This window comes from Miniopterus schreibersii (assembly GCF_964146895.1).
Source record: "Miniopterus schreibersii genome assembly, chromosome: 4".
Lineage (NCBI taxonomy): Eukaryota > Metazoa > Chordata > Mammalia > Chiroptera > Miniopteridae > Miniopterus > Miniopterus schreibersii.
Genome location: NC_138105.1, coordinates 89,867,773 through 89,895,714, shown reverse-complemented (window position 1 = coordinate 89,895,714; position 27,942 = coordinate 89,867,773). Strand labels below are relative to the sequence as shown.

Genomic DNA, 27,942 nt, shown 5'->3' with positions numbered 1-27,942 from the left:
CTGCAAGGTGCAGGGGGATTAAGAAGATGTCTGTTTTTCTCACTGTTTTATCTCCGGTACAGAGCAAAACAAGAATTAGGAACTCAATAAGTGTTTATGGCAGGAGGGCCTGAAGCACAAGGAGAGAAATTTGTCCACTTTGCATTTATTTTTATCTTTTTTTTTTATGGCACTGAGTTGATTTATTTGCTGTTTATTTTATTATATAAAAGAGCTTGGGTGAGGTGACATGTGATATGATTGGAAAATTTTTTAAAAATCTATTTAGAGTCACTTTTCATATTGAATATTTTGTCATGCTTTCAAAAATATTAGCTTAGTTAAACTCGTTCACTGTGATCTCTCCTTTTTGACTACAAATAGAAAGATTTATAATAAAAATATCTCACAGATCCTTAAACATCTCTCAGATGAAATTTCTGTATTAATGAACTAAAAGGTTTAAAAGAAAATGAAAGTGGAAAAAGGGTGAAAAGTCTCTAAAAGTGGTACCTGGAAAGAAGGTAGGAAAATGAGACTGATGTTTACAAGAACCTGATGAGATATAGTGAGATGGCAATGGCGTGTGTCCGACGGGCGCAGGGGCTGATGCTGGACAGGCTGTCGGGGAGCAGATCAGGAAGGACCATATTGAGTGATCATATGCCCAGTTTGCCTGGGAAAGTTCCAGTTGGCACCTGTGGTTCTGACATAATCATTCGTAATGATGCCCTCTCTCACTATAAAAATTTCTCCATTTTGTACAATAAATATATGGTCATATTGCCTATAACTCTAAGACAGTTGGATCTTATCTTATGGGAGGAAGGGGAGTTATTGCAAAGCTTTAATATAACAATATAACACCCATATTTATGTTTAAGAAGTCATTCTGCAGTGAAATGGTTTTTATTTACAGATGGCACTATTATATGTAAAAATCACCAAGAATCAACAAAATCTATTAGAATTAATTACTAGAACTAATATCACAGGTTATGCATTCATATATAAAGTAAATTGCTTTTCTATATTATAATGATAAACATTCAGAAAATAAATATTAAAATAGAATGAAACACACAAAGTACTTAAGAATAAACTTAAGGAAAATGTGCTAGATGTTGACACTGAAAAACACAGTAAGTTAGAGAGAGGAAGGAAAGAAAACCAGAGCAGGTGGAGAGCTAAACCATGTTTGTAGGTGGAAAGACTTAAAATGGTCAAAAATATGAATACTTTCTAAACTGATCTATTGATCCAACACCATTTCAACAAATGTTGTGAAGCTCACAACAAAGATACAGTGGGACATTTTTTGTTTTGTTTTGATATAAATTGGAAAATTTTCTAAAACATAAGGGTATGAACGATTTAAAATAGACAAATGGGTCTTACAAAAAAGAATACACATGAATGTATTTCCTATTTATTACCTGATTTTAAGGTTTACTGTAAATGTAAAGTGATCCAAGTCATATAGTGCTGACATGAGCATAGACAAGTAGAGCAATGGAGTAGAGTACATATCTTAGAAATAGGCCTAGCCATGTATGCTAAAAACATTTGGGCAAAGTAACTGAGGAATGCCCATGGATAAAGGAAAATCATTTTAAAAACTGGGGTTGAAACAATTGGATAAATGCATGGGGAGAAATACATACTAACTTCTAACATGTAGTAAATAAAATTAATAATAATTTGAGATGGATCATAGAGCTACATGAAAAAACTATAACTATAAATCTTCCAAAAAATGTATGAAAATATCTTTGCAAACTTAAGGAAGGCAAAAATTTCTTAGAGGATACAGGGGGGAAAATGCTGTCCATAATAAAAAAAATAACAAATTTTACTTTATAATAAATAAATAAAGAACCCAAAGACGGGAAAAATATTTTCATTACACATATCTGACATGGATTTTTACTTAAAATTCATGAAGTACTTCTTTAAGTCAATAATAAAATAAAATATAATAAAACAAAACCCCAAGCCTGATAGATACAACTTTAGCCCCAATATAATGGCTAAAATGCAAGAGACTGTAAAGTTTTTAATTAAATACCCAGGTTTGCAAATTTGCACGCACATGCACGAGGGTAGGACACCTTGCTTTTAGAATGGTAATTATTTTAAAAGGAATGAAATGATTGCTTATTCTAATAGAATAGGATGAAGGGGGAACCTGGAAGAAAATAGTTAAATAGATTTTAAAAAGCAGTTGGTAATTTATTAGCATATAATTACTATGATCTATACTCCTGCCAAAGATTATAATGTATATTGAAAATCACTGAGGCACTAAAATATTGTTCTGTACATATTTTTATAGGCCATACACAGTGTGTTTGCACTTAATTCAAAAAAGCTTCAAAATGTTCACTGTGTTTCTTGATCCTATTACATCCACATTTTCATGCCCTAATATTTCTGAAATTAATTGAAGCTCACAACTGATGTGTATATTTAAGGTGGTTATGTTTTGTTTTGTTTTGTTTTACCCCTATATTTTGACTACTTATATTGGATTGACAATGACTCAGAGAAGGTAAATCAGTTGCAGGCAGTGGTGGGAAAACAGACAATTTCTGCTCATATAACTTGAAAACCTACAGGATAGGGGAGTAAGTGGAGCAAAATGCCATCGACTGGCCATTGATTTGTAAAGTTAGTCTATGTTAAAATAATGTCATATATGACCATGTTGCTTTATTTAATTGTCTTTAATATGTTGTTTGTTCATTACATGGGTAATTCCTTAAAATACTGAAGAAAAATAGTTTTCAGAGCACTTTTTAAAAATTTCCACCACTTTTCTTCTTCAAAAAAATACCATTCATTTTCAAGTGAAAACCTCTGCAACTGAGGGCAACAAATTCAGCAAAAACTATTATGGCCAAGAAAAGTGTTGGAATATGAAAATCAATCAATTAGATGGCTGTAGATCAGTTTCAGCAGGATTATCAAATGTTTCTCTGTCCTTTGCTCTCGCTTTGCTGGAGAGCTGTTAGAGAACCATGTGACTTTCTTATGTGGCATTTACCTGAGTGAAAATCTAATAATTATTTGTATACCTCTTTGATCACTGCTATCCCATGAGACTCAGCCTCCACGATGGCAGACTTCACGGCCTCTGCTTCCCCATAATTACACATCCAGTTCCTAGCACAGATCCAGCTGAAACACTATACCTAAATACGTTTTGTATCTAGAGTAGTTTTCTCTATATATGTCAAAAGCAATTTATAAAAAAGGACTGATAACCTTCCAAAAATAGCATAAATGAGAGTCATTCATTTATTTCTTTCTACCAAGATTACATTGACAAGTTATAATCAGTTTGTTTGGGCCGTTGTATTAATGTCCAAATAAATTACAGAACTCAGTATATATTTGTCTCACTAGGTAAACTTTGGTTGTACAACTAAATTTGGGTTTGTGGCAGGATTTCAATGATTACAGAGGATCTTTGCTTAAAAAGAATTCCTTCTTTTCCCTTCTATTATGTTATTTGGTATTCATATGGTTTTCTTTATGGATGGATAAAAAGTGTAATACCAGAACTACTTATTTAGCATTTACGTGGCACTATATCTATAGAGTTGTACAATGAGTTTTATAATGATATACAATTATTACCATATTTTGCACCCATATCATAATACTATAGAGGTTAATATGATTTGAAGTTAAATTTTATTTTTACTCTAATGTGTAATTTAAAAGAACTTTTTATTTCCCTTTAAAGGATATTTATTCTAGAGAATAATAAAGAAATGAATAGCAAATAACACTCCACTAAAGCAAACTGAAGGGGTCTTTCATATCTCAAAACAATCTAATTATTTTCTTACTTTTAGAAAGGAAAAGGGTGACCATGCTTGTGTGGCGTGGCATAAGACTGAATGAAAGTGGGGAGGCTAAATCCTGCTTCACAGATAATATCCGGGGAGCTGTGGAAGTCCCCTCGGCTCTTTGTCTCATGCTTTATAGCCATCAGGCTGATAAAATACCCTCTTCACCTAACACACAAGGCTATAGAGAGGAAGAGCACCCATGCCTGCATTCTCAGAAAAATTAAAGCCCCAGTTTCTAGAAATTACATTTTCTTATTCCTCTAGAAATTAAACTTGATCGTAAGTGATCACATGCCAAAGTTATCCAAGCAGTTGCATGTATAATTGAGGTGATTAAAAATATTAACCTTAAATATCTACTTATTGAAGATATAAATATCCAGATATTAAAGTAGTAATGTTATTTCTATTTTAATATTCAATATAGTTGCCTTGATTTTGTCTTTCGCTTTTCTAAGGATTTGTGTAGGAAGAGTGCAGCAAATTACCCTATAAATCTGCTCAATGGAGGGGCAAGATCTTTTCTTTAAAAATGGGATGACATGCAGAAGCTAAATGACTGAATTGCAGATTAAGCTATGCTTTATATACAGAGACTTAACCATTAAGAAAATGTATTTTCTAAGCATAATATTGGTTCAGGATCTAAATAATGCCATTTAACATGTTTTTTTAAACTCTTAAAAACAACCAAACAGCAGATTATTTTTTAAGCATTTCTGCTGAGAGCTTTCAATAAAAATAAGAAGATAAATCTAAGAATGGTGTGCTTGATGGAGACTGAGAATCTCAGAACATGCTATTATATAGATTATTTTAATTTGTTCAATGGGCTTATTGGAAATAAGGTATCTGTTCTGGATTCTAGTGTCCGAAGATAGAGTCAAATAATTATAAAAATTAACGCCAATAAATATAGATAATCTCCACGAGTTAGCTACTCTTGTGAGAAAACAGTGTTGATGGGATAAAAACTGGTCAAAATTTTCAGAAAATAGTGACAGATCTAAAACATAACCAGTTCTCATGATCATTTGTGTGTATATATTTGTTTAAATATTTTTTGGAGTGACAACTCCAAGTCACCTTTTCTTTATACAAAAAAAGGCATATTTAAGAAAGAACACACTGACGTAAGAGTGGCAATGGCCCAAGAGATAAAGCAAGGAGGTGACAGACCTTCTGAGGCCCAGCTGGAGGAGAAGGGGGTCTGGGTAAGACAGTGCGACGCGCTGGGCGAGTGAGTGGTGGGGACCACGGGAAGGAGAGACTTCAGGTCAATCAACACTGTTGACAGGTCGGGGAGGGACTCACGGTGATCTTACTGATAACTATTTGGGGGACTCAGTGCTACTGACAAGTGGGAGCTGCGCTCTGGTACCTGGAGGGCACCCATTAACAGACAGGGGACTGGAAGCCCAGGAGACACACACACACGCACACACACACACACACGCACAAATATATGTTTTTATCATTAGACATCTATATCTATCTCTATCCATACACATGCTCCTTTATTACTTTATTATTTTATAAAGCATATATTTAATACTTCTAATTATCTGTTGCTTTTAAGCGGGTCATTTAATCTGTCAATAATCTTGATTTCCTAATCTGTCAAATGTGGTTGACAATAACTACTTCACAGATGTTAGTGAAAGTTAAGTATATGTAATATATATTAATTATGTATTAATTCATTAAAATATATTTTATATATTTGAAACATAATTTATATATATTAATTAAAATACATTTTAATATTTATATGTAAAGTGTTCGTTCAGTGTGTGTGTGCATGTATGACATGAGTAGATTTGAATGTCTGAAATTGATATTTTGTTGTGACTAGTTAATTTCTGACATAGGGGTTCAGAACAAGTCACCCCAAAATGTGCTTCTGTGGTATGTGGATTATTTTGAGCTAAAGCAAACTGTGACCCTCTGGGCTCAACAGAAATTCTGTCCCCGCTTTCCCCAGTTACCTAGAAGAATTTGAATTAGAGGCCTTGCCCTTAATAGGAAATGATCAGAGGTAACCTTTTGTGACCTATTTGTATGGCAGGGCACGCTGTCAGTTACTGAACGTCTGCCCTTTGTGTCACCCTTCAGTGCTCTCTGAAGCCCGAGGGCCTCATCTCGCCCTTAGTTAAGAATATCACATACGCCGCATTTCCCCTTTCTGGCTCGGAAGCTGTCATGTGTGTGGGGTCTCTGACTCCCTCGTGTATGCGGGGTTGCCATGCGTACGTATGTAATTAAATTTGGTTATTTTCTCCTCTTAATCTGTCTCATGTAGATTTAATTCTTAGACCAGCTGGAAGAACCTAGGAGAGCAGAGGAAAATTCCTTCATCGCCCACACTAACTCTGAAGATGTCACATAGATCTCTTATAAGCCAGTAGTGGAGGGATACACTCTTTACATCTGTCTGAATAGGTGATCATATCTGGAATGCCCATACCAATTGAAATCCTGAATTTTAAGCCCTTAAACTGTGCTGACACCCAAGGTGATCAACCAGTTCCTGAACTGTGGTAATTATAACTTTTCGCCAATCTCCTGTGATCTGTGACTTTAGCAGAAGTACTTTGGAGAACCATGTAGGGAAGGAAAAATAATTTTCCCTCTAATTTTCTAGGTTCTTGGCTGTAATAAAAAGACAGGTTAACAGGAGAGAAACAAACAGAAATTTTTAACAAGATGGGTAACCTCCTGCATCCATGGGAGATACCCAGGAACACTGAGTAACGCCCCGGAATGTCCAGTCCAACACCTTAAATACCACCTCCAGCTAAAGGCAAAAGATGACGTTGGGGGGATGGCAGATGTGGGAGGTTATCAAGCAAAGCAGAGTAAACTGGAGATATGGTTATATGAAGATTTAAGCCCCTGCCTTCTCCACTGATAAGAGTTTCTCCAGATTTAGCCTTCCTGTTCCGGGGACTGGGAGGGAGACACCTTTACACATGGAGATTTCCCTTGTAAATGTAAATGCCTCTTCCCAAAGGGTAACTTCTACTGGCTTTCAGAGCTTCTGCATCTGCTGTTTCTTAAAAATAATCAGCCCAAAATATTCCTTATGCAAAAGAGACACATTTTTGGATGGCAAATTCTTCTTTCAACCACAAGTATGTCATTCCAGCGAAGTCTACTTGTAGTTAAAGGGTGGAAAGTCTGTCTTGGAAGGCTAGGAAATTGTAACAGTGAGAAAAAGCCAGGACCTTAGTGATGTATTATTTACAGTAAAGATAAAGTCTCTAAAGTTAGTTTTAGCTTCATTTGAACTTGAGCAGAAATCCTTGCATGAAACACATTTTAAAATATGTAGAACAGAGACTTAAGTCATTTAATATTCGGTAATTCAATTATTTTGAGCAGATTAGTTCCCAGCCCTTCTAAACTGAGTCTAAGATATAAGCAGACATTTATGTCACTAATTATTGAAATTAAAAGCCAATTTTGAAATTCCTGCTTATGATCCAGATCTTTTGTCTAGAGAGTGGTGGGCAGCTGGATTCTGGGAAATATTTGGTGATTATTTTTTTTCTTTCTTCAGGTAGATGTTTGCCTGAGTGTAGACTATTTGCAATATTATGTCTACAACTAAGCAATTAAATATGCTGAGGGAACAGGTTTTTTTTTTTTTCTTCTAAATAAAACCAGGTGGAACATTAGGAAAGATGGGAAATAACAAGCTTGTCTGTAGAGGTTAATTCTGTAAGCAAACAGAGTTACAATGAAGAGTCACAATATTTTCCTGAAACATTAGTTATGGGATAAAAAAGTTTAGCAGCTCATAAGAAAAGTCACCTGAAGTATTTCTGTTCAAGCAACAGCTAAGAACAGAGCATATTTACAAATTTGAAACTCAATGTATTTTTTAAATTAAGTGCTAACACTTCAAAGTACAGGTGGATTATCACAAATTTAATCAAATTCACCCCTGCTCAGTCTACCCTTGAAAAATTATCACTCAAAGTGTACTATGAAATCTAATTTTATTCTAAGGAAAAAAACATCTTTACTTCTAGCACTTACTCTTGTTTACTCTAAATAAGTTTTTGTTGTATGTTTACTTCTTTCTTCTTAAGGCACTTTTTACTCTGAGATGGAATTTAGTTACATCAAAAGAGTTTATAAAATTAGGAAGTTTGTTTTAAAACCTCTATGTCTGAATATATGTATGTAGAGTGTATGTAGTTTGAAAATACAATTACATACACATGCATACATACCTTTAAAGAGAGGCCTCTGTCTGTGTTTCAGCCAATGTTTTCTCATACGTGAGGCGGTTTATTAGCATCCTTTGGAGCTGTCCCTGACTCTCTGTGGCTGGTGTAACGTGCTCAGTGACTTACACACAGGCAAAAACTTGGGAGGTGCAACCGATTCCTTCTGCTCAGGCCATTAACAAAGTGGCCGTCATCACAGCGCTCGTAGTAGGGTGACAAGTAAACTTGGGAAATTAGCGCACATGCCACTTCTCTTCACCGCGGCCTAGGGACTAGCGCACATGCCACTTCTCGTCACCGCGGCCTAGGGACTTGTTGAAGATGAACCTTCCTGGGCTCCACCCCAGACACAGCGGTTCAGCATCTTCCAGTGCCTGGGCCAGGAATCTGCATTTAGCAAGTTCTCCAGGCGACGCTTATGACAGGGCTGTATACAAGATAGGCGACCGTTTCGGGGCTTTCGAGTTTTAGAAATTAACTATTCCACACGTAAGAAGGGATGTTAGCGGTGAATATTTTCACTCTGATGCTTTCTGTTCCTCTTTGTTTTTGCATAAACACAACCTAATGAGTTTAGTCTGTTTAATGAGGGGGAGGGGGACTTATTCTTTGGAGTTATGTCAATGAAAAAGTCAATTAAATGTCTTAAAATTTTCCTTTCAACTGTCTAGGTGGTTCTATTGCCATTTACCATGAAAGCCCCTTTCAGATTGTCTCCTAAGAAGCCCACATTTTCCCAGTGACGTGGGGTCCTTCTTTAGGATCAGCTTCAGATCAAACCTCCTATTTACAGCCAGCCTGATGCAGCCACACAAATGGCTTTTTTTTTTTTTTTTATGGGATTGCAGCAAACTGAAACTCTGATCGAATTCTCTGCATGGAGCTGCAATGACTTGTTTCTGTCATTACTGAGAAAATGTGACACTCCTATGTGAGAGTTCACATGACACACGACTCCCATTATTTAAAGCTATTTAAAATGCTCTTCTAGGCCACTATGCCAAGAATTGAATATTAAAATGCATTTCTAAGTTTTACTTCTTATACAATATTGGAAAAGAAAAAGTAGGACTGTTGCAAAAAGTAAGACATCTTAGATATGATACTATTACAAATAACAATAAAATTACACATTTTGTTTTTGGTTAAAGTAAGACCATTAGAGATGAAATACATAAGGATGTCCTCTATTTAGTTGCCAAGTTGTTTACTAAGATGGATGTAAGGTGAGTGGGAAGGAAAGACATATTTCCCTATGTCTTGTGTAGATTTTAATCCACAGGTTTCATAAAAAGTAAGAATATGAGCATGATATTTTCTATCCAAAAGCAACTATCAGCTCTCTAATATCTGGAACCAATTAAGAGCTACACACAACATTAGGCAGAAAAACATGTCTGCAAATTTGGAATAGAAAAATATTTTTCCAGGCTCCCACTAAAATGTATTTGCCCACAAACCATTTCCAGTCAAAGGACATCTCCTCTTCTAAGAAAGCTACTTAATCTGATGTTCTTAATGAAAATGCACTGTTTTTGTAGTTGAGGAGGAAGGTGTAAAGAATGCTGGGAGAATTAGGCAGGCCCTCTCTCTGCTTAGAAACTCCCTGTTTTGCCTGAGTCTCTTCTTTATCAGAAACCTGCATCTCCCATTACCTCCCCTAAAGAATGAGGCGTTAGAGAAGTTAACTTGTACATTTAAATAAAAAAAAAAAAAAATGACAGTTTAACCTCCATTCCTTTTATCTCTTCCTTACAACTACTATATAAGAGTGTCAACTCCCACAAAAACCTTAGGGCAATTGCTTGATCAATTCTATAGCTACTTTTTATTTTCTTGGGTGTAGGGGGGTGGGTAGAATTACCCTAAATACAGAGCTTTATTTCAAAATAGCAATATAGGAGAGAGCAAGTAGTATAAATAGTGCGTCTCTAACCTGCCTTTGGTCCTTGCTGGAAATCCTGGGGTGTAGCTGGGGGTGGTGGATGTTTAGGTGGGTAGATAAATGGTGAAGTATAGTTGAAGGAATATTCCTCTGATACTTTTGGTGTAAGGAAGTTAAAAAAAAATTTAGGTGAAAGCACTCCTGTCACACACCTGCTGAGGGTTTGGGGGCATCCGTCCCCCCTTCCCATCCCTGCTACTCAGTGAGTCAAGGCTCGAGGGCATGAATGCATGCTCCACAGCTTTGGCGTCCCCTTTCCCGGTTCGGCACATTTCTCAATACTGCACCAAGGCCACCTCGTTTCCAGACCTGCGCTCCTCCCTGCATGCCCCAACCGGTTCCCTCGCCCGTGCCCCGAGGCCCCCTCCCGCCGCAGGGAGGCCGTAGGGGTCATCCGAGTGGGTCCTGGGACCCGGCCGGTGCCCGGGCTCTGCTGGCCTTCTGCCTGCGGGTCCGGGTGCCCCGTGTACACCCGGCGCCTCGCACCAGCCTCCTTGCCTTTGACCCTGCGGGCTGCTGTCCCTGGTGCTGAACCGTGCTTGCGCGTCAGGGGGCCTGCCGCCGGGTCAGCGGGCGGATGCAAAGCTGACCTTAGGAGTGCCCAAGCCCAGGTGCCAGCAATGCTTGGGTGCACAGGAGGCGAGCCCCTCCCCAGGCGCGCACCTCCCGGCTGTGCCAGGACCTCCCGTGCAACCTCTCCTGCAGACCCCCACCCCGACGCCTCCAACATGGCCTCAAACGCCGCGTGCCGCGCACAGCCACCTCGACATGGTTTTGCGGGGACATCAGAACCCTGCTCCCCAGACACAGTCCTCATGGCATTCGGGCGCCCACGCCGAGACACAACACACAGGGACCAAGGCGATGCGTTAATAAATGAAGGAAAGTGACCTTCCTCTCTCCTCCCCCCTCTCCCTTCCCCACATTCACATCCCCCAAATCACAAAGCCCCAGATCCTGGAAGAGTGTTTTAAATCTGGGTGGTCTCCGTAGGGCCACATCCCCACCCCTGCCCCCACGTCCCCGGAACAAAACGGAGCCCCAAAGGGCGCACCTTACCCTGGGCAGAGGGTTAGCAGGAGCAGGATCCACAGCGTCATTTTCTGTGAAAATACAGGAGTCCAGTAGACGGAGCTTCCTGTGCTCCATGTATTTGGCGAACTCATCGCTTTTTCCCCCTCCCTCCCTCTGCTTCTTGCCTCCGGTTGCAGAAGACTCCCTCCCCTTCGTATTATGATTATGCTTATGATCTGGCGGTGGCTCCCCCGCCCGCCTCTCGTAGGTCCCGGCCGGGAGATGTATCGCTACCGCTTCAGGAATTAATATTCGGGGGCAGAAATAAGATCAGCACACACGCCTGCAGATACCATCAGAGCGTCAGCTCAGGGAGCGGCTTCCCAGTCTGGGGGAATCAGATAATCGAGGCAGGGGGAGGGCACAGGGAGAGACGCGCAGAGCAAAATAGGGGGGAGGCCCGCACACTGGGACACACACACTCATGCCCCTCACACGCACGCACACTCGCCCAGGTCCATCGGTGCAGGCTTGCTTGTCTGCTTTGTTTTTCTTTTTCTTTTGAGGGGGCAGGGCTGTGTGTGCGTGTGTGCGAGTGTGTGCGTTTAAAAGAAATAGGAAAATCACGAGAATCTCTGCCTGATCAACTCTCACGCAGATTAACTGTGAGGTCAAAGTGGAAGGATGCTCGCCGCTGCTGCAGCCGAATTAACACTTGCGTGGTGTCTCTCCAGGGCTTGTTAACCCTTCGCTGCACCCAGGGGCTGGCTGCCAGAAAGCCAGGAGGAGCTTTAGCAAGCCCGTAAACTGTGCACCAATGACTGGAGGTTCGTCTCCTCAGATCTGCCGAGAATTCTTATTTAAAACCCTGCTCCCCTAGAGATCTTGGTCCCACTGTGGGGGGAAGGGGAGCGGAGTGCGGGGGAGGAAGGGCCTTTTCTCTGTAAAACCATCCCGGAGTTTGAAAACAGGTTTGATGGATTTTAAATCTGACCGAAGGGAGCAAACACTGATAGGTTTAAAAGGCACGGAGAAACCCTAAGCTCCTAAGGACACGCTCACCCCCTTTCAGCTCTCCATCCCCAGTGAAAATGTAGAGGCACCAAGTAGTTGAAGGTTGAAGAATATAATTGCACGGAGGTAGCTGCCTGGGTAAAAAATATAAACCACAAAACAGAAGGGGGCTTTTTGAAGGGAAGCTGGGCAAAGGGGGAGGGTCAAGAGGGCATTTAATAATATACAGGGATTTCTATTTGCTGCGTAGGGTTGAGTTTTATTATTATTATTACTATTATTATTGTTATTATTTTATTTTGTGACAATCCTGAACGTTTCTGTGGTGAATGAGTGGTGCTATCATGCTTTCTTCTTGCCTGGAATGTTACCATGGATACTGATACATGGGAGACATCCCTCTATGACAGCCTAGTTCCTCCACCGCAGAGGAAACTCCACTTGCTGATTGTGGAGTAGAGGGTGGAGGAATGTCTCAAGGTTCCTGCGGAGTCCAGGCCAGAGCAGAGATGCTCATGGAGAGACGCAGGGAAAGAGAACCGGCTGGGCCCCTTCCCGGAGCAGAGCAGGGGGTTCTATCAGAACCAGAGCCTTTTCTGTATGAACTCGTCTCCCAGGGAGGCAACGTGAGGAAGGAGTCCAGGAGGCACAGGGATGGGACCCGAGGCGAGTGGGTCCACACCCCATCCCAACCCCAAGACATACCCGAGGGGAGCACAGGATTCCTGGTGGCTTCTGCTTATGGCAGACGCTGAGGAGACACATTCTGACTAGGAAGCAAAAGTGGCCCAACAGGCGCACCTGGGCGCCTGCGAGCCTTCAGGATCCTGCCTTAGTTATTTGTGGGGTTAGGGAACAGCCCGATTAAAGGGACACCAGCACTCGCTGCCGTAAATTTACTTCTTTCTATAATGATTGACTCGGAGGCAACGCAAATATCAACCCCTCTCTTTGTAATTTTATTGGACCTTGCTACACTGTGAGAAACTGTAGCCCTCTTTATGTTTACACTTCTGTTCTGTTTTACAAAAACCCCCACAAAAACCACCCTAGGTGGCTTATAGCTCTATACTTCTTTTTAGTGAAAATTCTTGATCATGTATTTGTAGGCCAAGGTTACCTACTCAGACACCTACAAACACCAAGCAAGGGAGATAACCACAGAAACGGGCTGACTGTGAACCAGTAAAATGGTAGAAAACGTTTATGCCAAAGCGACCACACCCCACTCACCGAAGTTGCCACTGCTCTGTTCCAGCCAGAGTTTCCAGAGGAAATGGAAATAAAATTATGAGCAATGTCCTGATTTTTGAAACACAACGGAGGGCAAGCCAAGCAGATGTGCGGTCCATTAGGTTGCAAATATTGTTTCATACCGTGCAGAGAATTTGTGTGACAATTATCTTCTATCACCCAGAGCATTTTCAATATTCCAAGTAAGTTTCTTTTCCTTGAGTTAGTGACAAACATATTGAAGTGAGAATAAAGGCTATCGCATTGGCAAAGTAGTGATTCATATACTGGTCCCTTATCAGTACCCTAGTGATCGTATGAATTATAATCAATGTCAATAACAGAATAGCTCCCAGCATATTATACAATCCATAGAGGGAAGTTAGCTGTTTATCACATCCAGGTGCAATGCTGACTGTGCTGCTTGATCCTGACTAGTAAGCTTCAGTTTGTCTCTTGTCAGTCTTTCCCTTCTGGTTGCTTAATCTCCGAAAAAAAGTGTTTTAATATATTTGCTAAGATTTTTCAACATGTATAGGGTGGAGCAAAAGGAGGCTTACAGTTGTCCATATGAAAAATAGCACAATAATCAATGAATAATAATATAAGAACAGTCTCTGTGTTTCGTGCACTCAGCTGTAAAACCACTTGCCCCACCCTGTACTGTATTCACTGTTAATCATAAGAGACCTAACCTTTAAATTTCTTTTATAATCGCCTTTTAGCTATATTTATTCTTGTCCACTTTTAAGAAGGCATGTTTATAAAACATTTAAATTACCATTATTTGATAAAAATGATACTTATATTTTAATTTTAAATAATATAGGTGTATTTATTTATATTACATTTTTAAAAATATGCAAAAGTAGAAAGAAGAAACCTACCATTCATATCCTATCATCCAATTAGCCATTGCCAATGTGTTGGAGAACTGGTTAGCAGGTTATTTTTCTCAGGAAAAAGTTTTATTTTTAATTTTAATTTGACACTGTATTACTATTACTATTACTATTACTATTACTATTACTATTACTATTACTATTACTATTACTATTACTATTACTATTACTATTACTATTACTATACCCAGAAGTGAATTATGAGGTCAAAAGTTTGACCAGTTTGGTTGTTGATACCAGATCTTTTATCATTTGGGAAATTAAAATATACAACTTAGATTCTGGTTTGGCAGTTATGAACTAAGCTAATCATTCTGCAGATAACAATGATAACTGATGGACAAAATATTAAATTACTGAAGTACTAGAAAGTTACCAAAAAACATGCAGAAAGTGAGGAAAATCTGAGCATCGAAAGAAAAACCTGAACTGCATGAGGCCTAAGATTTTGTAGCTTTTCCCATGAGAACACGTCAAGGATGACCAAGTTTTTCCCGTTTGCCTGAAACTTTCCTGGTTTTAGTATGAAAATCCCACATCCCTGCGACCCCCTCAGTCCCAGAAGTGTGGGATGGCTAGAATCAGCAGAAGGCAGCAATCTTACTGGTTTGAGTGTTAAGAGAGTATGGGGCTGCCAGGGAAGCTCAAATTGCGGGACAAATCATAGAAACAAAGAAAGTAAGAAGAGGTGAAACTCCAAAATCCCATGCAAACTTACCTTAGATGATTTTTTCTGGGTGGAAAGAGGGAAAAGACACTAAGATGCCCCGGAAGAAGGCAAAACCTGAAATACTGAAAAAGCTAGGCCAACATTTCAGCAGCCACTCACTGCAGGATCTAATGAGATTGGAGTTTGAATCCCAACAGAGGGTCTTGGTAATAAGCATGCCATACTTTCCTCTAAAACCCAGAAGGACCATAATCCTTCTCTGGTTTGGGGCTAAGAATCTGCTGGAAGCCTAAGGGCAAAACTGAAACTAACCTGGAAGGGGTATAAAACTAATAATGGCCTGGCCGGGCGCCGCTCAGCAGTTGAGCATGGATCTGGGATCCACGTGATCAGGGTTCGATTCCCGGTCAGGGCACATGCCCGGTTGCAGGCTCTATCCCCAGTTGGGGGGGCGCGGGAGGCAGCTGATCAGTGACTCATCATTGATGTTTCTATCTCTCTCCCCCTCTCCCTTCCTCGGTCTGAAGTCAATAAAGATTTTTTTTTTTTTAAACTAATCCTGCACAAGATCATGGTGATTTGTAAATAATTTAACTCCTGTTAGAACAAATATTGATATTCTATGAAGAGTATTAAAAATCAGAATGTTGATAATATATAACATGTTTGACACATCGTAAAAAAAATAATGAGATATAAAAAGTGCAATATAAGAAGACATTAAAAATAGCAGTCAATATAAACCAACCAAACCTGAAATGCAACTGACAAATAAAGACATTCAGTTAACTATTTTAAATAGTTCAAGGATTTCAAGGAAAATGGTTATGATGTTTATATGATCAACGAGTGTACCATAGGGAACCTCAACAAATATACGAAAATAAAATAAAAATGTGTGCCCCAAAGAAAGCCCGAAACAATTCTGTATAGATTTATTAAATATTGAAACAATCCAAATATCATCAATAGAAAAATAGATAATTAGAATACAGGGTATTTTTAGAAAATTAAAAAAACACATTATTCAGCAGTAATGTTATGAGTAACTTGCTTATATAAATATATACACACATATACATATATAACATACATATACATACATACATTCAACCACATGATCGAGTTTCAAAAATATTATGTTAAGCAAAAGAAGCCAGGAAAAAACCGGTGCATACTGTGTGATGATGCCATTTATATTGCCTTCAAGGAGAGCAAAAGAATTCTATGTGATTAAGACCAGAGTTTGCCTATACTAGCTGAGGCACAAGAGGAATTTCTGGAGTAAATTAAGTGTTCTATAACTTAATTACACAGCCTTATACACTGATAAAACTTATGAAACTATACACTTAAAATCTGAGCATTTCACTGTATGTTAATTTCACCTTAGTAAAAATTCCATTGATAAAATAAATATTATCCTTATCACTAAGCATAATCTCTGTCGGGCACAGCGCTGTGTGACAGGCCTTACCGGGTATTCATTAAAAAACTACAAGGTGCGTACTGTTAATATCAACATTTTACACATGGGAAGATTAAAGTTAGAAAGGCTACGTTACTTGCCCAATATAGCCTTTAGAGGTCATTATATAGTTCATGGCAGAGCGGGTTTTAAATCCTGGCAACCTGATATAAGAAACTGAACTCTTAAGCATGGTTGTAAACCATTTCTCAATAATATTATTCTGCTAATAAATAACATAGTTATTAATCCACTTCTTTAATCATCTGCTTTGATAAACCTTTAGAGGCAACATGATGTAATGCAAAGAGCATGCAGTGTGGAGTCAGAAATCCTGGCTGTGTCACCAACGCTGTGACTTTGGGGAAATTACTTCATTTCTCTGTCTTATTTTCTCTTCAATAAAATGATGGAAGATACATTTCACTTTTAACAGTCAGTGACTATACTTTGAATGGCATTTCCTTTTGAGTGACTTGGGAAGAGATATCTAAACTGAAAAAAAAAGTTCGGCTTAATTATCTGTCTTAATCTTAGATCTCATGGGAGAGTGAAAATGCCTAATTGCTCAGGATACTAGATGAACCAAACTAGAGGTGGGGTCTGTTTCCCCAGGTTTGAATGGGGACTGGCTTGACGATTTGCTTTGTCCAGTAGAATGAATGTATGTGTGAGTTCTGAAGTCTGAACCTCGAAAGGCATCTCCAGTCCTCTTTAATGCTCTTGCTATCATGTAAGAACATCAGTTCTCCACGACAAGAGGCTATTTACTTGCCTTATTCAATGCACTTTCCCCAGCATCTAGAAGAGGACCTGGCACAGTATATGTTCATTGAAAATTTGTTGAAATCTAAAAGTTCAATCTTATAAGGTATCTTCCAGAAGCATGTCATTATACATTTGCAATAACAGTGTATGGATCCTAAGATCCTAATTTGACCAATCTTTTGAAATCACTAGGTATAGTTTCTTTTGTGTGTTTTTTTAAAAATGTCAAATTATGGTCTGGAAATTGCAGGCATTCTCAACATTTAGAGATGATGTAAGAACTTCATCAAGGCTGTGAATTATCTTGTAATGATCCTCAGATGTTCTAGGCAATCATGACATGGTGAAGCAGACGTTCCCCAGGCAAATGTCTCTCATTGCTAATAATATGCCTCCTAGGGACTTTCTTTTAGGCTTTGGAGTCACAGGAGTGTCATTTAGTGTGACATTGTTAGTGGATGGGACTGGTGGGACAGACAGGCCCGGAACCATGGCATGAATTCCCTCCTCTACTGGTTTCAGGATCCCTTCAAATACTCCCTAAAAGAGGATTTTAAACTGCAGCATAAAATAAAGGACACATGAAAATGAAAGCAAATTATTATAGTGGTAATTTATAATATTCCTGGAATACGTTAAAATAATTTCCCTTTTTATAGTTCAACTGAAAGGTGAATCAGTTCTTAAATGATTTTTTTTCATTTTTAAAAATTTTAAATGTGGTAAAAAACACATATGACTATATATAAAATCATTATTGCAACCATTTCTATTTATTTGACACAGTTGGCATGAGCAGAAAACAAATGTGAAAACAGAAAATACAATATGGACCTACCAAACGTCGGAAGACGTTCAGTTTAAAACCATCAGGCCATTTTATTACAGAAACTAATGTCAACATCTCAAATTAATACTTTAAACAGGACTTCTTTAAATTTATAGAAAATATGTTAAAAAATTCTACTCTGTCAAAAAGTGAAAGTTTTCAGCAAGAAAATTGATTCACTTTTTAAGTCTTATCAGAAATTTTAATGTTGTATCTTGAGTCACAACTGATAAAGACTTTGTACATTTGTCTCATCTGCATATAGCCTAATAATAATAATATTGAGCTCTTAGAGCTCTGTGGATTAAATGAATTAATATATGTCAATAATTTATAAAATTTCTGGCTCATATGAAATGTTAAAAAATATTATTTATTATTATTATTTATTGTTCTATTATTTAACAACATTCAGCAAAATTTATTAGTACCTAATTGTTACCAGGCCTCTCTAGGCATCATTTAAACTTTCATTAAACATATTTCTTGCCCTTGAAGAGATAATAGTTTAGTAACTTAATTTTCTACCATCTTCATTTTTAAGGGAGCACAAAGTAAGCCCTCTTCCAACACTCTTCTGTATTTCGTAAACAAATATCCAACTGCCCAGTGGACCCCTTCCCTTAGAAGTCTCCCAGAAAAACTAACTCAGTGTATCCCTAAGACACAGATCTTACAAGATCTTTCTCACGAAAAGTCATCTCAAGTCTCTCTGTGGACTGATTCTTCTTTCTCCCTCATGAGATCCCAGGCATATCCCACAGCTCTGCCTGGCCCTGTCCTCTAGTAAATGAATAGGTTATTTACCAAGTATTTTTTAAAAAATATATCTTTATTGATTTCAGAGAGAGGAAAGGAGAGGGGGAGAGAGAGATAGAAACATCAATGATGAGAGAGTCACTGATCAAGCCCGGAACCCGGGCATGTGCCCTGACTGGGAATCGAACCCCGATCACCTGGATCCTAGGTCGATGCTCAACCGCTGAGCCATGCCCGGCCGGGCTACCAAGTGTTAACATGTGCAGTTCAACGTAGCATAAAACTCTAACACTTTGCAATTTAAGACATGCCTTTGGCACTGAAAAGATTTACTTCAGGATAAGAAACCTGATAAGGGAAGGGGGAAATAAGTGACCATTCTTCGTGTCCTTTGTATACCTTTCCTCACTCTGTCCCTAACATAGGACCCTTCCCCTCCACTGCCACATGCACACCCAACACGTACACACCCTATAGCTGCTCTTCAACAACGGTGGGGAGGAGAGAAGAGACCCCTGCCTGGTACATTACCTGGTGTCAGGGCCTCAGGTACACTGTCAGTGTCTCTCTTGTGAGGCTCTTTTGAGAGTTCCTAGGAGATGCCCACCGCAGGCCACCAAAAGCAGTGTCTGGCGCTGACAATGCACCTGAGTGGCGGTGAAGGCCTCCCTCAGCCCCTGCATCTCTGAGTAGATCTCAGTATCTTTCTCCTTCATGTGGACTCTATCAAGATGGTGATGCTTACACACATGACAAGTAGGAGAGAGAATTCCTTTGTCATCAACTCAACTCATATTAGTAAGGCAGCTGCTGACTTCACTTTTTTATAAAGTTTCTCTCTACTTGCTTGCTATTTCCACTAGAAATCATTTTGAACTTAACGTCCAGAAACCTAGGCAAACCAAATCAAGTCTACTTATCCATTCATTCATTCACTCATTTCACAAATACGGCCAGTTGTCGACTACGGTGTCGTACACTGTGCCAGGTGCTGGAGACATGACAGTGACTAAGGCATGAGTTTTGTCCTCAAGCCTCACACAGTTTCATGAGGAAGGCCACCTGGTATTCACTTTTAAGGTGCTATATGCACATTTTTGAAAAATGATTAAGATGCTGAAATATTTGTTGGCATTCTAAGAGATTACACATGGCTGGTTGTGGGATTTGGTATTGAATAGAATACCTACTAAAACTTTCTGAAATTACTATCATTTATTTTATATTTGTGAAATTAGATCCTTGCATACTTTTGTTACTCTCCCCACATTTCCATTAATCAATATCAAATTAATTACTCAGTGAAAACGTTATAATGTTAGACCTGATACTGACTTTAGAAAACATTCAACCAAAGGTTCTCTTTGTACAAAAAAGAGAATTTAGGTCCAGAGATATTTAATGACTGATCCCAAGTTGCTCAGCTAATTAGTAACAGAGCCAGGATGGGGGAAATGCAGATTTTCTGTCTTCTCGCCTCATCTACCTCCCACCCCACACACAGCCTCTTACCCCCATGAAAATTTCAATTTGTAGTTTATTACAAAGGCAAAGATGATCGCTTTAAAGTATTTATGTTTCAGTTCTTTTTATTACTATTATTATTTTAAACCCTCACCCGAAGATATGTTTTTATTGATTTGAGAAAGAAAGGAAACGAGAGAGAGAAAGGGAGAAACGTCAATGTGAGCGAGAAACATCTATCGGTTGCGTCCCCTATGCATCCCGACCGGGGATCGAACCCGCAGCCTGGCCTGGGCCCTGACCGGGAACCAAACCCGCCACCTTTTGGTGGATGGGATGAGGCTCCAGCCAGCGGACCACCCGGCCAGGGCAGCTCTTACCTGCCGTATGTGAGGAAGTCCCCTGCTTCTTCCATCCGGCGTCAGGGATGACCCACTTTATTTGAACCCTGCCATTTCACTCGTCCACAGAGCAGTGTGGGGCTGTCAGCTGGGACACTGCGGTCGCAGGAGCAGGGAGCGCTACCGCGAGGCCTGGGGGCTGGTCGGTGGAGTTGGGCCTACAGCTCGGCTTCCTGAGACAACTTGGTTTGAACCATTGCGTTGGGGGCACTCGCAGCCTCCTGCTCTTCCCTTCAGACCGTCTTCTTTCATTTCTTTCCTGAAATCTTGATTCCGCCCAGGTAATTAGTGAACTGACAGCCAACCCTTTTATTTTGCATACTTTTTAAATGGTACATTGTGTGCCTTACGTGCACAGAAATGTAAGCAGCGATTTTAATTTTTATTTCTGTTTGAGACAAGTTTCATTTCAACTAGGTTGGCATAAAGTAAGAGCAAAGAAAAATGAAAAACAAAATGTTCTTTCGTAACAAAAATAATTCACGCTTTGCAACGTTTTTCATTTGTCTTTAGATCATATTGACCTTGTCACCTCCATCTGCCCAAGGAGAACCCATTTAAGTCATTTATCATTTGATTTTAGACTTTGAGCTTCAGTTTCAAATAAATGAAATGTTCCTGAAAAATCCAAACTCTGTGTGATATGTAGCTACTTAAAGGCACTATTTTTTTTAAATGAATTATGTATTCATAAATTTATACTTAATTTATGATTACAGAATTAAATTCAGGGCCACATTTGACTTGTTTTATGAATAATTCTTGGGTAAAATGCCATGCTTTTCTGTGTGTTTTTTAGAGAAACTAAAATATTAATTTGTGTTGAGACAGGTTAAGTGACAAGAAAATAAAATGAGCACAATCCACTATTGATAAAAGAGGTAAGATAATCTTAAAAACAGGGAAATATGTATGTTTCACCAAGACTGTTTAATAATATTAAGAGACATGGAAAATGTCGGTGATATTTTGCTAAATAAGTAAACAGGATTAGGGAGGTGTGCATTATATGATTTCATATAGATATATAACTAAATAAACTTAGTGTATTATTGAATACCATAGAGTTCCATGGGTACTATACAAAGTTTAAAATGAATATTTAGGGCGAAAACTCTTAATGTCAATACATTTATTTCTTTACTTATTTGTAGCATGATCCCATTTCCCAAAAGAATCATGCATTAGAAGAGTTTCTAAATCTTAGGCTTATAGGGAAAACTGTGATGGAATTTTGAACAGGGTCTACTCTGAAGGGAATCTTAAAGATCATCTGCTCCAACCTTCCTATTATATGAATGGGGAAATTGAGTTCTGCACCGGTTATATGACTTGCCTCAGATCTCAGCATCCTGAATTTCACATCGACAACGTGCAGCTAAATTTGTCCGTAATGGTGAGAGACATGTGGGAGTGAGGCCAGACTGGCTTTCCACATAGGGGGAGACCACAGCAATATTATTTCAGGGTTCCAGAAAACACCTCTTCTACATTAGGGGATGCTTCTAGTTTCCGTAGAGACATCATGCCTTAATGCTTAAGATCTGGGGTGCTGGAATCAAAAACATTTGAGTTGGAATTCTGGCTTGGTCATTGCCGGTTTTTAAGTCTCTGTTAGTTTACTTAACCCCTTAGCCTGCCTGAGGTATTGTTTCCTGTTGTATACAATGGGCATCACCATCAGCGTATTCTGTAACTACAGTTTCAAAGACTTAAGTAACATGTAAGCATGTGGAAACATTGGAATTTACCACCCTGCGGATCTGCAGTGCCAGTGTCCACCTCATCTCTTTAAGAGGTGCACATAGCAACCAAAGATTCGCTTCAGGTTCTCAGGGGGAAGTTACCACCAAGCTTCGTTTCCTGGAGACTTCATAGCACAAACTTGGACTGATGGGTAAAATACAAAAGAACCATTGTGAGTGATAGTTCTCTGGTTCTGCAACACTATAAATCTCATCCGATTAATAAACCGTGAATCATGGAATCAGGCATTCCATTATTTGCCTTATTTTTTTATATTTGTTTAATATATTTAATCTTTCCAGCATCTGAATGTCATTTTATTTTGTTTTGTGCACTTGTACCAGGCAGGATTCTACCTACTGTAGACCAATGGTTTATAATATCTGCCTACCCATTCTCAGGCAGGTAGGGCGCAAATGAACCTCAGGTAACACAGCACACGCTATCCCATTTGACCAGAAGGTCAATGGCTGATTTAAAAATTAATCAAGGTGATAAATGATTAGTATAACGTATCAAGAACTAATTCCTGAGATATGATCTTGGTTGTATTCATTATTGTCATATTTCCTTGTGTTATTGAATTATAGTGTGACCAGAAATAGCATTATTACAGTATAGTATCCAATAGTGTTATATCTAAAACCAGCTCCTAATGTTCAATTAATCCAACCCTCTCATTTTATGAATGTCACACTATGCCCTGTGACTTTTTACAGGTTATCTGAATTTGTTGACTTGCCCATTTCCAGTCATTATATAGAAACCAAAATAATAATCCTATATATACATGGCCTTGATAAAGTTGTGGAGGAAATTGGTGGGTGTGAAATAACTTTAAAATTCTGAGAGCTCATAAGGTCATAATAAAAGCATGATAGGTTATTTTTAGCCTAATTTCACACTTACATAAAGCTTAGTTCCATGGAGTGTAAAATAATGTTTTATTCCATTCCATTCAGAACATTCACCTGACTTTTCTCACCTCTTGGTCATATCCTTTTATGAGAACTAAGAATCTAAAAACAACCAAGTAGGAAGTGGGTCCCATGATATTTGTAAAGAAGCCTGAGTGAGACACACTTCTATATTTAAAATGAAAATTCTTTGGCCTGATCAAAGAGAAGGTGAGTCTATCCAAAGATTTCTGTTTTTACTTTTTCAACTCCAGAGGCCAGATTAAATTTAATTAATCACTTTAAGATCTAGATGTGGGGGGTAAATGGGATGAAAAGGTAATATTAAATAAAAAGGCAAAGGCAACCTTTAATAACACCTTATGTGTTCAAATATATGAAGTACGCTTTAATAAAATGTTTTTTCTAATAAGAGTATATATATAATCGGTTTCATTTCAGTGGGCTTCTCTGCCCATTCTGCCATCCCTAGTAAATTCTAATCATCTATTGACATGGCCTAAGTTGTCTAATGACCATACCTTTTTAGGAAAAGGTAGAGAACAGAATAAATTTGAGCAGCATTTCTCAGTCTGTTACACAAATTACTAATCCCATAATATGATCCCCCAAGGAGGTAAAATGTCATCATCATCAAATGAATTTCAGAAAGAACGTGTACAGTGTCTCCCACTCAGAGGAAAATCAAATTGCAGGTTAGGGTTTCACATCCTCTAAACTGTGCTGTAGTAAACTTATTATCTTTGTTTGACAGTGTATTTCCCAAACTTATTTTCTCATGAAAACGTATTTTACAGAAAGTGTTAGATGGAACCAACTTTATGGTAAAGAACTGAGCCCTGGCTACTCCTGGGTGTTGAAGAAGCAGTGAGGTGGCCCTTGGGCGTTTCACACATAATATAGGAAGAAAACCTTCTGTGAGCTCAAGTTACTACTTTCTACTTCCTGCAGCTCTTTTTGGGGCCTGATTGCGTAGACTTCCCTTGTGAGGGACAGTTCACAATGCAATAGTGATACACCATCAAACAATCAGGTTGCAGTCAATTCACCAAACATATTTCAGAGCTCCTGAGAGGAAGGCTGGCTTCTCTAATGAATCGAAGTGTGGAACTTGTTACAGTTTTCAGTGCCTTGCATGCTTGTGGTGTGTGAGTGCATGTGTGTGCGTGCGTACGTGTGTACACACACACATCTAGCCAATTAAAAATACAGACATAAACTTGGCTACAAACCTGGCTTCTGTGAGGATCAAAATGATAGCTATTCTAATTATTTGTGTGTGTGTGTGTGTGTGTGTGTGTGTAGCTTGCTTTATGTGAATTTTCTTTTTTTTACTTTTTAAAAATATATATTTTTATTGATTTAGGGAGAGGGAGAGAGAATCATAGATGTGAAAGAGAGAAACATCAATGGGCTGCCTCCTGTATGCACCCCAATTAGAGACTGAACCCGAAACCTAGGCATGTGCCCTGACCAGGAATCGAACCGGTGACATTTTGGTGCCTGGGACTACACTCAACTGAGTCACACCAGCCAGGGCAGCAATTCTAATTCTTAACAGTTGTTTTCTTTTGTGTGTGTGTTTTGTTTTGTTTTTTAATGTAGTATATGCCAGAAATAAGATCTAGATAGGCAAAGGTTGAGTCTTCACCTCAACCACATCACGTGTAACAAAGAGGTAATAATGATAGTAGCTAATACCAGGGATATCAAGAAATACTGTTTGTTTTATCTCTTTTAGATTTTTGTTTGAGGTTTGAATTCTTATTTAATAAAATAAATACCCATTTTAAACACAACTGTTACACCATTTTCTTTCATTCTTCATTAAATGATTTTTCTTTTTTTTAATTAATTTATTTAAAATATATATCTTTATTGATTTCAGAAAGAGGAAAGGGGAGGGAGAGAGAGATAGAAACATCAATGATGAGAAAGTCATTGATCGAGCCCACAACCCGGGCATGTGCCCTGACCAGGAATCGTACCCCGATTGCCTGGATCCTAGGTCGACGCTCAACCGCTGAGCCACGCCCGGCCGGGCTAAATGATTTTTAAATTAAATTTTGAGTACATACAAAAGAATACTTACAAAATAAATGTAAAGGGTTAAGAATAAAGATATGCTAATCCCCTGTGGGCACATCACTCTGTTTAATTAAAAGATTATTTTCATCCGTCTGAAGTTCCTTCTGTACCCAATCCCTTTCCACCTTCTGTACATCCTCAGATAGCCACTGTGTTGGATTTCTTTATTGTTTATTTGCTTTTCTTTAGTTGTATATGTTTATATCCCTAAACATTTTCTGTTTCATTTGAAATATATCCTAATGGGATTACACTGTGTATTCTGTACTTTTCACTCAATTTACATATTGTGGGTCATCCATGTTATTTTATGTAGCTATCATACAGTTGTTGTCTTGCTGTTGAATAGTCCTTTGAACTGATACATTGCAAATCATTGACCTCTTCTAATATTGATGGTTATTTGGATAATTCACTGTTTTTTTCCTATTTCAAATTATTATTTTATAAACATCCTTAAAGACTTTTCTGGTGCACATATACAAGGATTGATAATATACTTAGGAATGGAAGTGCTAGGCCTCAAGGCATGTGCAAATCCAACTTTCTCAAGTATTTACTAAATTATTTTTCAAAGTTATTACATCAATTTATTCTCCCACAAGCAGTATATATTCTAGTAGCTCAATACTATTGCTGAAATTTGATATTATCTACTTAGGATTTTTTAAAGAGGTATTAAGATTACCCATTGAGCCCGGCTGGGTGTGGCTCAGCAGTTGAGCATCGACCTAGGATCCAGGAGATAGCAGTTCGAGTCCCAGTCAGGGCACATGCCCGGGTTGCAGGCTCGATCCCCAGTGAGGGGCGTGCAGGGGGCAGCCGATCAGTGACTCTTTCATCACTGATGTTTCTATCTCTCCCTTCCTCTCTCTGAAATCAATAAAGATATATTTAAAAAAAAAAAAAAAGATTACCCGTTGATAGTCTCTAAGCCATGATTAAGTACATACTCTTTATAGTTTCTAATCAGTGATTAAGAACATAATCCTTGTCCCCTCATTTAGAAAACATTTACATCCATCAACACACGTTCCTCACAAAATATTCATACAGAAATTGCTGTGAGTGCATGGAGCGAACTTCCCATGATACATGTATAACCTTTGTTCATTTAATGTATCATTTGATTTATCATAACGTATCATTCATTTAATGAATGTACTATATATAATGATTGAGATATATTTAATTATTGATCAGTAAATATGCCCTAAAAATCAAAAGACACAAATTGAGAAATGAAAATGTGAGGTTGGCAAGCATGTATACTTAACATGGGAAAAATCACAATCAATTAGTATTCCTTTGTATTTATTTGCTTTAAAGACCTCTGTATTCAAATATATTTAAAATGAGGTTAAAAGAGCTGATACTTTTAAAGTTTTCTTAAGTCTTTTTAGCCATAGATATGTTCTTAAATGAAGTAATGATTCAACTATAGCTGGTATACCTTATAATTAATGTATGTTAAGAATATTTCCTTCCTTCCTTCCTTTCTTCTTTCCTTCCTTCCTTCTTTCCATGGATTGAGTGATTTACTAAATATTAGGTATTATCCTAGATCCTAATATAAATAAGTGCTTATTTTAAAATATTTTCATATTCTAGATCTACTTAATGTTTCAAATCTATACATATTTGATATATCTTTTTAAAATTTTCTGTATAGAAAAGCAGTGATGGAGAGAAGGAATCTAAAATATGCTGACCTTCAATCATAATTTTTTGGTTGTGTAGCCAAAACCCTATAAGTCTCATGTGCATCATTTTCCTTCTTAGAAGGTCTATTTTTCTCATTTACAAAAAGAGAGGATTTGCTCTCTGATGTTCATAAAACATACCATAATGCAACATAATCTCTCCTTGTTGAAGAAATTAAAGACCCATCTGTTATTATACCACATATAATGTTTTATATGTACCAACTAATGGCAGCTGGTACAGCTGAAAGACCTCGACAGATGGGAGGTGGGCAAATGGGTATTTATCCAACCACCCTCACGATGCACTATATCAAAAGCGATGGAAAAACCTGCAACTTACAAGTCAAGTTACAATGAACATTTATACATACAAATATTCCTATATATGATATATGTATACTTATATGTATGTGTATGATTTTATACTTTATTTCCATAGGATAGATTTCTGGTATTAGTAGTTCAAAGGTCAAAGGAGGTCTATGTTTTAAAATATTTAAAGTTGCTTTCTGAAAATTATCCAAAAAGTGCCGTAGTGACTTACATTACATTGATAGTGTTTGAGACAGAACAGCAATTTTCAACCTTTTTCATCTCATGGCACACATAAGCTAATTACTAAAATTCCACAGCACACCAAAAATATATTTTTGCCAATCTGACAAAAAAATAGGTATAATTTTGATTGATTTACAAAAAAATAATAATAGTAATTACCTACACTTTTTGCTCCAAAGTGACTTTTTAAAAAATCATGTGCCTATTCTTGTATATAAGGATTTCTGGTACCAACAATTAACCAACTCGATGCAACCTTATTATGCAAAATGACTGATAAGATCCAACTCTATTATGTGACCTATAGATTTATGGATCAATACAGGGCATTCACATCAGATTGCTATTGTTGTGTTGGCTGTTGTCATTTTTTTTAACTGACA

At 38.1% G+C, this 27,942-nt stretch overlaps 1 protein-coding gene across 2 annotated transcripts in view; it reads right to left on the bottom strand.

The window, feature by feature from the left end:
- GABRG2 (gamma-aminobutyric acid type A receptor subunit gamma2) overlaps positions 1–11,703 on the bottom strand; it is a 74,257-nt gene extending 62,554 nt beyond the window's left edge. For both annotated transcript variants that reach the window (XM_081134738.1, XM_081134739.1), the window contains exon 1: positions 11,082–11,703. In XM_081134738.1, coding sequence (XP_080990864.1) covers positions 11,082–11,188 — 107 coding nt within the window. In that variant the 5' untranslated portion in view covers positions 11,189–11,703. The remainder of the gene's footprint in view (positions 1–11,081) is intronic.
- Between the last annotated feature and the right edge of the window lie 16,239 nt (positions 11,704–27,942).